The sequence below is a fragment of the Pelodiscus sinensis genome, chromosome 3, assembly GCF_052426305.1.
Source record: "Pelodiscus sinensis isolate ZL-2025 chromosome 3, ASM5242630v1, whole genome shotgun sequence".
NCBI classification, from domain to species: Eukaryota; Metazoa; Chordata; order Testudines; family Trionychidae; genus Pelodiscus; species Pelodiscus sinensis.
Genome location: NC_143054.1, coordinates 16,958,462 through 16,973,238, shown reverse-complemented (window position 1 = coordinate 16,973,238; position 14,777 = coordinate 16,958,462). Strand labels below are relative to the sequence as shown.

General features: G+C 38.6%; 1 protein-coding gene across 3 annotated transcripts in view; it reads left to right on the top strand.

Moving 5' to 3' along the window:
• KLHL29 (kelch like family member 29) overlaps positions 1–14,777 on the top strand; it is a 581,254-nt gene that overhangs the window by 487,100 nt on the left and 79,377 nt on the right. For all 3 annotated transcript variants that reach the window (XM_089777034.1, XM_075923421.2, XM_075923423.2), the window contains one exon: positions 13,975–14,174. In XM_089777034.1, the coding sequence (XP_089633160.1) occupies positions 13,975–14,174 (200 nt within the window). The remainder of the gene's footprint in view (positions 1–13,974; positions 14,175–14,777) is intronic.

Here is a 14,777-nt window from a genome sequence, read left to right as displayed (position 1 = left end):
GGTGACAGGCAAAGAAACAGGAAGAGCCCCTGTAACCAAAATAATATCCACATATCTTGTAGATGTGCATTGGACTTGGCCCCAACAGATAAGACAGGCTGAATTTTGGAATTGGGGTTTAAATCCAGACCTTAATCTGAATTTGAGTTTTGTGAATCTGGCCCAACCCATGTATGTATATGCTGCATGTTTGTATATGTCAGATACTTCTGTGGTCATCTCTTGATGGCTAGAGATGGGCCAAAATGCAAACAATCCTCCTTCAGACTTTGAACCATCACTCAAATATGGCCTGGGGGGGATAGAGATTTCAAAATCCAAATATTAATTTTTGCACTGGATTCCGTTTCAATAAAACACCAAACCAAAACCTCATGCCCAAGCATCCCTCCCCTCCCAACTGTGATATGGTTGTTGGCATTCCATAATCAGATTTAGCAGCTGCATTTTTAGCTAGAATTGATCATTTTGAGTGTGTGTGTGTGTGTTGCTTGTTTTGAGAGTGTGTGCGTGCATGTGTGTGTGTGTGTGTGTGTGTGTGTTGCTCGTTTTGAGTGTGTGTGTGTTCTGGAAGAAAGGGATGGAAAATCCCATGATGAGGTATAATGTTTTCAAACTGCATCTGAAGTAGACAAACACGGCTGCCATATAAATGGAATGTCTGATATTTCTAGGGCAAAGTGAACTTCAATGGAACTGTCTTATTAGCTTTATTTTTTTTTTCTAAACTCCAGGCGCTGAAATTCTTATCAAATTGTATTGATAGAAAGTTCTTGGCTTAAAATCCCTTCTTGGCCCAAATACTGGCTCTTATAAGCAAACATCAGAGTTGCATTTCTTTGTGAGACAGTAGTTCAGTGAAGTTCAAATAGTATTCTGTACCTTTTAAGTGTTAGCATTTGCTTTTAATGATGCTCTTAACTTTGTCGCCCTGAGGGCTGGTTAATTCCAGTAGCATACAGCCTAAAGTACACACAGCAGGAGATTAGATCACAAAGCCAAGAATTTTGATGGAACGTAATCTGGCAACATTCTGGTCCTCTTTCTTTTCAAAAGGAGCAAAATCAGTTTAGTTCAGGAGCAGATTGTTTTTCCAGGATACCTGCTTTTTTTCTCTGTTGTTTTGTTTTTCTAAAATGATGTAGCAGGTTCTGGCTGCTAAGGCTGGAGAAATAGAGAATTTTTTATTTTAGGGCCCAAATTCTGCTTTTCCTTGCACCCTTGTAAATCCAATGTGACTTCACTGTAGTCATGGAAGTTACTCTGAATTCATACCACTAAAAGAAGGCAAAATCTGGACATATGACACAGAAATCTGCTTCTCTCCATCTGGAATAGTCTGACAAAACTGCAAAAGCATTCAGGTGTCTGAAAAACAGACTGCCAGGTTGGTGTTTACGTTGTGAGAAGCCAAAAATGAGAAATAGCAGATGAAAGAAAAGTTCATTCTTAGCATCCCCTTCCTGTTTTGCTTCTTATCAGGAACTTTTGTTTTTAACTCCAGTTGAGAAGTCGAGACCATATCTGCATATGTTTCCCTGTTAGGAGAAAATGTTTGGGAAGGTAAATCCTTGCAATTGTTTTGTTTTGTTTTGATTTGTTTTAAAGAGAAGGTCTTTGAAATCAGATAAGCTTTTCAGGTGCAATCCGAGATGTAATGGACAATGAGGGAAATCACCAGCCACTTCTGTTAAATCATTTAAGGGGCCTATGAAAAGGGATGGTTTAGTGGAAAGTACAAAGTGTACTGTTCCTTTGCTGCGGAGGTGCAAGTATCAGTGCCTTTCCTCTCAAACAAGTAACTCATAACTACAGTGTGTTCGTCTTGAAATTACTGGCATGGGAAGTAGAGTTATGCTCCAGATGGCACTCATTCTGTCATTGCTGTTCTCCTACTGCTTGCTTTTTTGTTAAGCAGCAGCAACAGTCATACCCTACTGTCACAGCTGGCCGCTAGGGCCACGGAGCTGACAGTGTCCAGAGCAGAAGCTTTAGTGTATTCAGCCAACCGAATGCAGGCATGGATAGGTGGGTGACAGGCTGGCACCTAATGCTTGCTCTGCATTGACAGGCAGATACATTCACTCTCTTTGAAGGACAAAACTTGGCAAGTGAGCACAGGGCAGGTCCTTCTTGAAGCACAGGCTAGAGCACAGAAATTAAGCATCTGCCTCAGGACAATTCCGTTTTGCAGAAGCACCATGAAGAATCACTTAACCTCATCCTCCTCTCTCTCTTCGACAGCTGCTGTAGTTATAGTAGGCATGGGCTTCTCGCTCACGTAATTTCTAGACAGAACTACAAATCCTGCAAATCTTATCCAAGAGATGACAGACTAATCATTCCCTTGCCCTCACTCTGGCTCGACTTATCTGCAAGCCACGCTGCTGTCATGCAACCGCTCGTCAAGACACTGATTCGTGTGACCTAGTATATTTACTTATATCTCAGGGACCAGCCTGAGCTTGACTGTGTTGTGGACTTGCAGTTTAGGGGCAAAGGGATAGAGCTATGTAATAAAAGCCAGTTAAAACTAAATGGATCCAACATAGCGTGTCTTGCCCTACAATGAAAATAATCAAATATGACGGTGCAGGATGCTAGCAGTAGGTGGTCACAGATGATTCTGACCCTTCCTGTCTCACCTTTATAACACTGCACAAGTGCATTTTGAGGTGGGATTTATTTATGTATTTGGACTTTCTTTAAAACATCAGGTATTGGCTATTGCTGGATTAGGATACTGAATTTATCTTAATGACCAGAATATTTACCCAGCGTTGTGCTTGGGCCATTAACTCAAAAAAGGTTTGGTTTTCTTCATTTAAATCAGTGTTGTGGGGTGGTTATGGAGATGAGGGGTCCAGTGGAGAGAGAGGACAATCCCATCCCTCTCTCACCACAGCATCTTGGGGTCAGGTGAGAAATGCCTGTCCATGGTCACTGCAATTGCAGCAAGCACCGCCAGCTGGGGGATAGAGAGACAGACACAGACAAAGAGATAGACAAACTCTGTGAAGCATATAGTAGATAGTTGTCCCTTTTTCCACCCCTGCCTCTCCTGGTCCAATGGAGTTATAGTCCCCATCTCTGACCCCTTGCTTCCCCCTGTGGCTATTCTGTATTATAACTGTTCCTCCTACCAGATCCCTCCCTTTTCATTTTATGAGAAACAATTGAATTCCAGGCATTTCCAATTGTTCTGATAAGTGGAAGCTGCATTCCAAATTTAGTGGTCCTAGCTCTTTCCATTTTGTAGAAATTCTTGACTAAACAGACTCACAGAGGCACAAACAGATGCACATTTCTAAAATATATGGTAAGATATCATCTACTTTTGGCAGATCAGTTGTTCCTGTTGCACTAAATGCTGATGGATAAAATGTGCAGAGCCATTCCTGAAGGTTTGTTGTAGGTAACAACTACCCAGTGCCAATAGTAGGAAATATGTGAAAACCATACTACCTATTATATGTTACTTGTATATATTTTAGGGCTGTTACAGCATGAATATAAAGTGTATAATGCTCACTTTGTAGTATTATTTTTATTATAAATATTTGCACTGTAAACATGATAAAAAAATATTGTTCTATTCACCTTATACAAGAACTATAGAGCAACCTCTTTATTGTAAAACTATAACTTACAAATGTAGAGGTTTTGTTCCATAACTGCACTCAAAAACAAAACAATGTAAAACTTTAGCACTTACAAGTCCACTCAGTCCTACTTCTTGTTCAGCCAATCTCTAAGACAAGCAAATTTGTTTACATTTACGGGACATAATGCTGCCACTTCTTACTTAGAGAGTTACCAGAAAATGAGAACAGACATTGGCATGGCACTTTTGTAGCCAGAAAAGTATTTACGTGCTAAATATGCTAAACATTCATATATCCCTTCGTGCTTTGGCCACCATTCCAGAGGGCATGCTTCCATGCTGATGACACTTGTTAAAAAATTAATGTCTTCCCTTGGGAAACAATTGTATGTCTTCTGCTGTTTCATTCACATTTTACCATATATTTCATGTTATACCAATCTCGGATGATGATGCAGCACGTCATTCATTTAAGAACAAATTCACTGCAGATTTGACAAAACACAAAGAAGGTACCAATGTCAGATTTCTAAAAATAGCTGCAGCACTTGACCTAAGGTTTAAGAATCTGAAGCCTAGTCCGAAATCTGAGAGGGAGGAGGTGTGGAACATGCTTTTAGAAGTCTTAAAAGAGCAACACTCCAATGCAGAAAGAACCCGAATCATGAAATAAAATCAACTTTCTTTTGGTGGCATATGACTCAGATGATGAAAATAAACATGCATCCGTCTGCACTGCTTTCGCTTGTTATTGAGTAGAACTCATCATCAGCATGGATGCACATCCTCTGGAATAGTGATTGACGCATGAAGTGACATATGAATCTTTAGCGTATCTGGCACATACATATCTTGTGACACTGGCTGCAACAGTAACGTGCAAATGCCCATTCTCACTTCTGTAAACAAGAAGCGGACAGCACTGTCTCCTGCAAATTATAACCAAACTTGTTTTTCTGAGCCAGAGGTGACTGGTGAGATGGAACATGGGAGGGAGGGACACCAGCCATGTGACCATCTCCCATCTTGGGGAATAGTTGGGACAACCCCCCCCTCTGCCCTAAACTCTGCCTCTCTCTGCCCCTTATTGCTCTGCCTTTTCCCCTCTTCTTCCCTGCCCTTGCCCCACCTCTACCCCATCTCTTCCCCCCACACTCTCTGTCATCATCAGCTCCAGGTCACTCTGCTTCTCTGGGCGCTTCACTCCACCTTCCACCGATGAGTGCGGGGACAGTTTGCGCCCCCTCCCCCATTGGAGTGACATGCCAGGAGAGCAAAGAGAGCAGGGGCCATGTTGCTCTGTTTCCTCAGTGCAACTGGTGAGTGCAGTGCCAGGCCCTCCCACTAGTCCCCCCCCCCCAACATCCAGGGACTCTGGCCCAGCCAGCTGCTGGCGGCATCTTGCACCTCTTGCCCACGGTGTTTAGAGTACATGTCCCCTTGTGCCACTCACACATCACCCCGGGTCTGAGCTATTGACTGACCAAGATGTAGGACTGAGTGGACTTTAGGCTCTAAAATTTTACATGGTTGTATTTTTGAATGAAGTTATTTTTGTACATAATTCTAAATTTGTTAGTTCAACTTTCATGATAAAAAGATTGCACTACAGTACTTGTGTTAGATAAATTTGAAAAATACCATTTCTTTTGTTTTTTTACAGTGCAAATATTTGTAATAAAAAATATAAAGCTGTACACTTTGAATTTGTATTGTAATTGAAATTAACATTTTTGAAAATGTAGAAAATATACAAAAATATTTAAAATGGCACTCTATTTTTGTTTAAAGGTGTAATTAATCATGATTGCTTTTTTAAGAGTTAATGTTATTTTAAAAGTGGCATATGCCTCTTCTAAGGGCTCATCTCTATAGGGACACTCAAAATTAAGCTAAATCAAATTAAGGCCACTTTAATTTTGAATTTAAGTATCCACAAAAGAGTCTAATGCAATTTAACTCATTCACTTTAAATTCATACATTTAGTTAATTCAGATTAATTTTCCTTAGTTTCCCCATATAGACAAGCCTTAACTGTATTATAAAAATGTAACAATAAGGCCCTATATCTGAGGGACAAAGAGGTGGCACTTTGCAAAACTCAGTCTACTCCTTGAAATCTTCATTAGAAATTTGAGGTACTTCCTTAATATAAATATGTAATCATAATCACTACTAAATATTTAATTTTCCCCCATCTATACTGCAGCACTGAAAGGGAGCCTTACATATGCCAACATAAATACTTGTGTAAACCACATCCAGAGAAACAGATGTGTTATCGTTAACTGTGTACTAAACTGTTTTATTATTGTGCAGTAAATATAATCAGAAGAGATGAGATTTGAGTGGGTGAGAGAAATCTTTAGTTTTCAAGAATTAACTGTTATCTGAATGACATTTATTTTAATTCTTCTTCCTTCTTCTAAAATTCCAAAACCAACATCATCCTCAACACACTTTGTTTCCTGTTCAAATGAAGCTTTTGCAAGTATGTTGGTGCCCAGACTGTTAGGACTGCAGCTCAGTTTTTCATTACTCCACAAGTAGATCCTTAGAGGAACTCACTTTCTCCCCAGTCCCTAGCAAAATAGTCCAGAGTCATCAAATGTTGCTCTTCCAGGGGCCATTGGCTCATTCTCTTGCCACTTGTTTAAGCCAGCCTCTTGAAGCTTGTCTGTTTCTTTCTCAAGGCTCAGCAGGGAGGCAGATTTGTATTTCAGTCTCTGATCTCAGCTAATATAGCATTACACCCTTCCACAGATCTTAGCCTTGCTTTTAGAAGCAGCCTGTGTAGAGCAATTAGGTCACGTTCCATCTTTGAATAGCCTTAAAAGCATATTTGAGATTTGCCTCTTTTGTTTGTTTTTATTTTGTTCTGGCCATGTCTCTTGTTAACAAAAGCTTTTTGATGTTAATCCTGTCATTTGTCTTGGTCTAAAATTATCATTTGTGTGATTGTGGATGGTGAATTAGCAGGAAATGTCCGTTACACAAACACGTTTACACCCGTGGAACTCCACTGACTTTAGTAGGAATTGAACAGCTGCAAAATGAGACCATTTGGCCCCTGGTATGCTAAACCAACCTTGCCAAATTCTGTTCGCCTGGAGCAAGTAATGACATTATGTGCATCAATGTCACAGTAAAAGTTGGACAAGTAAATTTTTCGCCTGATCAGGAAAATGTTCATGATGAATTTGCAAGGCTGTGTTTAAACACTGTCATTTATTTAATCTTATAATTTTTCTAGTTTTCTAACCTAATCACACTGTACCATCATTATAGTACACATTTTTCTTGCCTCATGGGACGTATAGACGCTGAGACTCAAGGTAATATTTGTGTCTGAGATAGCTTAAAGAAGAAAGAAATTTGCAAGTTAGTATATTTTAATATTGATAAAATAATTCCAAAAAAGAAGCAATGCTAGGGTATAATTTATTTTTAAATAATCCTATATAATAGAACATCTATTGCCTTATGAAACACATATTGCAAGGATGTTGCTGTACAAATGTCCCTTGCTGTCATCATTTCAATGACTGATTATCTTGCAGCTGTATAAACTCTAGTAACTCATTAAATAATGTGTGACCACAATGTCTGTATGTACCTTAGGGTAAATCCGTGTTCGTGCGTTTGTGTATCTGTACATTTATGTCTTGTGATGACCCTTTAATTATACAGAATCGTTAATCAAGATCTTAGGCATGAAACATTCTCTCCATGCAATATCTATCTGTTCTGGTAAGCTAGAGATGTGAGTAAGCTTATTTTTTGTTTATCCCAAGATAAGCAAACATGTGACTATGAACCATTTAATAATGGTGATGGTGATGATGATGAAGAAGAAAAGTCGAACAGTTGTCAGTTAGGATGCAGCATTGCTGTACTTTGTTCTTATTTGCCCAGAGTTTCAGTACCTCAAGGCTTATGTCCCACAGTAAACAAGATATTCTGCCTAAATTGTGTAGACTTGCACAGAAGTTTTTAATGAGCACATAACTAACAGACTCTTCAGCCTCATAAGAAGCTGCCAATGCCAGTCTAGTGTTCTCTCTTTAGTAGTCAAAACAATCTGACATAGTTAAAAAGAAATAGCTGCTCTTGGTTTAAGTGCTTCATCTCATATTCTAATCTTGGATTTCCTGTTTCCATTAGATTCAAACAAAGTATCCAGGGAATGAGGCAAATTTAATTTCTGATTTTTTTTTATCCCATTGGCGTAGGTAGCAAATGTTTTGCTCTAGTGAAATGAGAACACAAATATTTGCTCTTATATTAATTATGTCCCTCACTATGAAACCAAAGCAATAAGAACAGTATGTCACAGTACATCTCAGAGACGGGGCAGAAGCCAGATGTTCAGTAGGTAGCTGGATATAGAAGACAGCAATTATAAGGGCCGCAGACTATGGTCTATGTATGCAATTTCCAATCACACCAGTGGCACCAGGTGGGTAATATCATGGCTCTCAGGTGCAGGCATCAACAACACATGTTGTAAATAATTATATATGAATTCCAGTGCTCTCTGGATAGACTCAAAACTGCTTACTTATATGTACTTTGTGGCCTTAAGCCCTACTATGTTAACAAGAAATATCCCTTAGTACAAGCCATAGAGGTATGTGCTTTTAAGCAGAGGGGCATGTGAATTCTGTTGCCATTAAATTCCAGCTGAGTAAGATGTGCATGATAATCATCAATAGGGAAGTCAGAGGTTCACATAATAGCTGAATCTATCTGACATAAATCCGTTTAATTTTGTTGGCTGCTTAAATTTTGTTTGTTTCTTGAATTCTGATGGGCCCTGGATAGAAACAGAGAAAGGCAGATTCTATCCACCACTTGCCAGTAGGGGGGAGAGGCGTTCAAATGCATATAACAAAAATGTCTTTATTTTGAGCATTCATCTTTTATTCGGTGTCCACTTTGGTAGGGTGAAGCTGTGATTTGAGGCTGCGCCCCATGTACTGCTTTAGATGTGAAGTGAAGTCACTGAAAGGTCTATTAGTCTCCCTGTTCACATTCAGCCTACTGAGGCAGCGTGGGCAGAAGTTGAACCAACTGTTCCTAGTCAGAAATGTACATTTACATAAAATGTTTCATATTGTTCATGTGCATTCCTTTCAGGCAGCTCCATTTTGAATATTCCAAATTTGTTTCATGCAATGTTGTTGTAGCCGTGTTGGTCCTGGGATATTAGAGAGACTAAGTAGGTGAGATTGATCTAATAACTTTTGTTGTGGCAATAGTTTGTAAACAGTGGGGAAACAGGTTTCTAGGCTGATCATCAGTAGCTTTTCACATTTGAAGTGAAACTGGATAAGAATGTAGCCAACTGTAAGAGACAATCAGACTATTTGTCAATCAAAAAGGTGTGGCAGCGAGCCAGGTAGAGGACACAGTATACTTGTCTGCAAATTGAAGAAGTGAAATACCAGAAAAACGCTGTATATAAGGCTACTTCAGCTGGAGTCTAAATAATGTTTTGACACTCAAAGCATCTCATTATAAATTTTTTTGTACTGCATCACAGAAAGATTAGGTTAAAAGAACATCTTGATAAAAATGATGCAGTGAAGTTTTATACACACACACACACACACACATACACACATTGACTCAGTGTGTTATCTCATGAATTATATACACACACACACACGAGATGATGAAGAAAACTCAGTTGTCTCTTTTTCTAAGCATGAAACACTAGTGCTGATGCTTATTTATGTGTGTTGGATCTCAGGAAATGTATTTTAAGGACAAACTAAAACCAAGAATTCAAAGTATATATAAGTATTTTTCCCGAACCATAGCATAATATTGAACATTGCAAGAAAGAATTTTTCCCCCTTGAAATATTAATCCTATCTTACAGGTGTGCATTTCTGTTAGCTTCCCTATATAGATTAACTCAATGAAAGTGCCAATAACTTTGTTCTTTGGATTCCAGTTTATAACTGAGATGTCCTTTGCTTTAAAAGTCTTCCTGTGCCTGTGACCTTTCCAGTGTAGGGTATTAAATTGAAAGTTGTAGCTAAGCTAAGTGGTCAGAGCATGCCCATGGATCCTGGTTTTATTTAGATAAATCTAATTATCCCATATAGGCAAAAGGTTGTTTTGTTTATTTATTAACTCTGCACTATCAGTGCAGAACTAATACATGGTTTTGCATATTTATTCATTAAATTTTGTTTTCAGATTTTGTAGGTCTACCAGTCACCCCATTGAAAGCTACATTATTAAAATTCTGGAAAAGAAACCTTGACAGCTAACATACAGTTAAGCTGTAAAACTATCTCTACTTGTTTAAATGTATACCTAATGTAACCGCTCTGCTGCTTAGCCCAATATAAATCTTTTTAAAGTCCTGTTCTAAATCACTTCCTTTTTACACTAACTCTTCACAGAGATTGCAACAATGATAAAGTAAAAACTAAAATTGTTTATTACACATTATTTTTTAGAAGCAAAACTTTTTCCCCAGTGGCTGTTGGGAGAGTTATTGATTTTCTGTCACAAAGTGAAACGTTTGACCTTTATAATATGAGCAATGATTAGAAGGTCCATAAAATGACATTGTTCCATTTAAACTTTAGAGTTCACAGAGCAAATAGCAAAATGTGCTTTGTTTAACTGTGTCCATGAATCAAAAACATACTTTACCTAGCTTCAAGCTAGACTAAAATGCTAAGGAGATAGTCTATCAGATGTCCAAAATGCATTGTGCCTGTACATATTCATATTTGTATCTATAAATGAGCTTACATTAAGATGTACCATGTGTTTGAAGAATAGGGCCCACATTTGTACAGTTACGAAGTATGCTTGGTGCATAGAGGACCTTTATATCCTTTTGCATATAAATTAAGAAATGCAGGAACCACTTTAAGAATATAATTATACAATACTTCAGAGTTAGAAAGGAAATACCTAAGAAAAATTCTATTATAAAACCATTTCCGCAATTCATACCCCAGAATCCTGTTTCAAACCATACTTAAGCCTCTCTGTGATGTCTCCAGTCATAAAAGTCTGTCTCCACACGCATTTCTCTTTCTCTGTTCCTTTGAAAACTCACTGTTGATCCCCTAGGTCCTGCTTCCACCAATAATCCCTCACCAGGGTACAATCCATGCAGGCTTCTTATTTCACTTGATTGGGCTGGAAGACCAGGCCTGTTTTCAGTGTGCATCCCAAGTAAGTGATGTGCCTGAGCTGTGCCCCTGTTGGGTATGTCACAAAAGCCTGAGTACCACCACACACCACTTTCAAAGCATCACAGAGGCAGAAACCAACACAATTTCAGTTTCCATTTTGGCTAGTTGTATAATAGAAATAATCTCTTTTGCTCTGTACACTTGCCCATAAGTGGCTTTTGTGATTGAGTAAATACCTTAGCTTTGGTTTGGGTATTTAATCAATTGCAGCAGCCATTTGTTGCTTGGTGTATTACAAAGGAGAAGAAATTATAACTTAATTATTCAAAAGAATGACAGTCTGGAGTCGTTGCTTACATTGGTATTTTCTTTATTCTGATGTCAGTGGCATGCTACTGGTTTTCCACTGTTTCTCCTGTTCGCTGCTGCATTCACAGTAGGAAACAGCATGATTAGTCACGTGGAGAGCTTTGTTACCATGTCGGTGCATGCACTCACCCCCACGGCATTTGCCAGCACAAATAGAGTTAATACCGGTGACAAATATTTGTTTGCAAGGGCGCTGCCTACAGTTCAAAGACTCAATTCTGCTACTTGCCAAATGCCATTAAATCCCATTTAAATTTGTGAGCGTTCTGGCCCAGATTGTTCGGTGCAGTAATGCCTAACTGATTTAGGAGCCTAAATATCTTTTGAAAAGGATTTAGGCTCTTCAGCATCTCAATTCCGTCAACTCCTAAATGCCTAAATCCCTTTTGAAAGTGAAATTTAGGCTCCTCAATCAGGTAAGTGTTGCGGTGCTCAGCTTTCCAATAAAAACATGAGCATCGATGCCCAAACATTGAATAACATTAACCAGACCTGCCTGGTGAACTTATTTCAAACAGTTGCTTGAAGCAATTAATGGTAGCACAAGAGAACTTGTTTCCTCAAGGCACCGGACACCATGGAATCACTTGGACACCAGGTATCTGAGGGAATTTGTGTCAGAGGTTCTCTTGCTATTCCAATAGATAGGTTCACTATCTATACAGGCCTAGAGATTAGGTACAGAGGATAGGGAGAGGGAGAGAGAGAGAGAGAGAGAGAGAGAGAGGCTGTATTTTGGACTCTTTCTGAGGGTCCAACTAATATTTATTTCTCTATCTCACCCAAGAGGGATTTGAGTATGAGCATGACCGTTCTGAGTACATCTGTTAAAAAAATCCATGGTTCAGTACAATGTCTGCATTTTGGGACACTATAAGCTTTTGTAACAAGGTGACTATGCCTACACAAAATGATGATCCAGCGTTTAGGGCACTAGCCACAGACTTGGGTTCAAATTCCTGCTCTGTCACAGACTTCCTGTGTGATTGTGGGCAACTCATTTAGTTTCTTTGGGTATAGCTACACAGTTGTGCTGTGGATACTGCTGTTTTTAGACAGCTGGCGTGAATCCTGTTAGCCCAAATCTGTTGACCTGCTCTAGGAGGCATGATCTAAAATGCGGTGTAGACGTATCTTCTCCTGCTCACTTCCCCATCTGTAACAATAAGGATACCTGACTATACGCTTCCACATAGCAATGGGCTTAAATTGCAGCAAGGGCAGTTTAGGTTGGACATTAAAAAAAACTTCCTAACTGTCAGGGTGCTTAAGCGCCCTGAATAAATTTAGGGAGGTTGTAGAATCTCCATCATCATTGGAGATTTTTAAGAGCAAGTTAGACAGACACCTGTTAGAGATCATCTAGACGGTGCTTGATCCTGCCATGGGTGCAGGGGGCTGGACTCAATGACCTCTCAAGGTTCCTTCCAGTTCTAGTATTCTATGATAGCATTTTGAACCTTGAACACACAGACTCCTAAGCAGTTGCTAGAAGTGATTCGTGCTTGTATTTAAATCTGGCCCTGGCCCATGGACAGTAATGAAGAGTTTGGTGATCTGTATGATGCACATGGTTCTGGTCATGCAATGGTTTCCACAAGAACCGTAACAATGATGGAGTGAGCAGACTTTGATTATCTGGTCATTAGGAGAAATTAATCTTTCTGTAAGAAGATGTTGAATGGCTCTAACCATTAAAGGAGTTTATTTTCTTACTTTAACAGATTTTCCCCCCCATCCTTGACGTTACCAAATTTATTATCATTTTTGTCTTTCAGGTGTTACCTGTCCTTAGTGTTGCAGCTACACCAGCCAACCATGCATTAGGAACTGGGCCCTTATTTTAATATATTACTATTATTTTTGTCCCATAGTTTCACAAGCACTAATGCACACTTCAAATGCAGGAGATATTTTGATCCCCAAATTATTTAGCACTTTATGCAGGAAAAATCGTAGGCCACAGTCATGAAACTCCGAGAGGATGGCTGCTGGCTTCCTGTGGCAGAGCTGGTTATTGTTTCCCTACCCCTTCCCTTCTTTGCTCTAACCATTTTGTCTGTCTATCTCGTCTTGTATTCAGTTTTCAAAGCAATGCCATGATGGGCTTCCTTTTTAGTGCTTAAAAGGGAACAATATATTTTAGTACAAAACCATATATAGATTGTTACATTAGCATTCATCGGGGAATCAAGGCAAAAAAACCCCCCAAAAAACAGTTTAAAAAAATCTTACCATTATTATGACTGATAGAAAAGGTCCGAAAATAGATCCCTAAATGCACATGACATTTCAAATATCATTCTGTATACTGGATGGGGATATGTTCTTGAAAAACTAGGTGACCTTTTCTCTTAAAATTTCAAAGGTTTTTTTCCTTTACTATGTAATAATATGCACAAAAGATGAGATGTTAACTCTGAATGTTAAAATGTATTGTTTCCCTTTGAAAGCTAATCCTGGTCCTCATTCTCATTAATGTTGGCTCTTTCTTTCTTTCTTTCTTTCTTTCTTTCTTTCTTTCTTTCTTTCTTTCTTTCTTTCTTTCTTTCTTTCTTTCTTTCTTTCTTTTTTTTTGCAACCTTTTTTGCATGAAAATGCAGAGTAGCAATAAACTGATTTTTTTGTAAAACTTGCTTTAAGACTCTTCTCTTTCAGATCCAGTTAAAGTCTTTAAGTTCAGTTATTTTAAAATACAATACTCTTCAATTCCTTAAAAAAATATGGAGAAAGTTAATGAATCAATTTTCTAGCCCTCGCTAATTGGTAAACAACATCAAAAGGGGAATGGCATAATGTCCTGTAAGAATGTCATTGTCTGCTGTTACCAGGTCACCACGAGACAGTAGCAGAGGCGGGGAGAAGCTGGAATTGGCCATGTCAAACCTCACTGCAGACGTCCTGGAATTACTACTGGAGTTTGTTTATACAGGTTCTTTGATCATAGATTCTGCCAACGCAAAAACTCTTCTGGAGGCTGCCAGCAAGTTCCAGTTTCATACTTTCTGTAAAGTCTGTGTTTCATTTCTAGGTAAGTGTCATCCCCACTCAATTTTGTGAGTTTATGGGCCTTAGGACTTTTTTTTTATCTTGGATCTCTACTAGGAAATACAAGATTAAATGTTATTTGAAACACAATAAACCTTCATTTGTTTGGACAGAGAGCTGAACTTAAAATGTTCCCATTGCTGCAGCACTAAACTGATCTGCAGTCTGTAAAATTGTTTTGTTTGTGCAGCTGGAAAAAAATCCAACTGCATTCACATCTTGGATAATTTTTTTTTTTTGTTCTAAATATCAGTGTCCCATTTAATTGGAAAAAGATTGTACTTTATGCTGACACTGAGTGCTAAAATGAACATGCATATCCCATACATTTGGTCATTAAAGAAGGTTATAGAAGTTTTGCCTGCTCAGTTTGTTATAACAGTAGGTGAATTTGGACTCCGCATTAAGGGTTATTACTTGGCTATAAGTTTTGTTTTATATGGAGAGTCACTAGAGTTTTATACTTTCATTTGGAGAACTCATAAAATTCAATTAGAAAATTAATTTATAGCTTTGACTGAATTGACCTTCAGATATAGCAGGAATGTTTAGGAAAAGTATTTTGTTTTCGTCAAGTATGTCATAG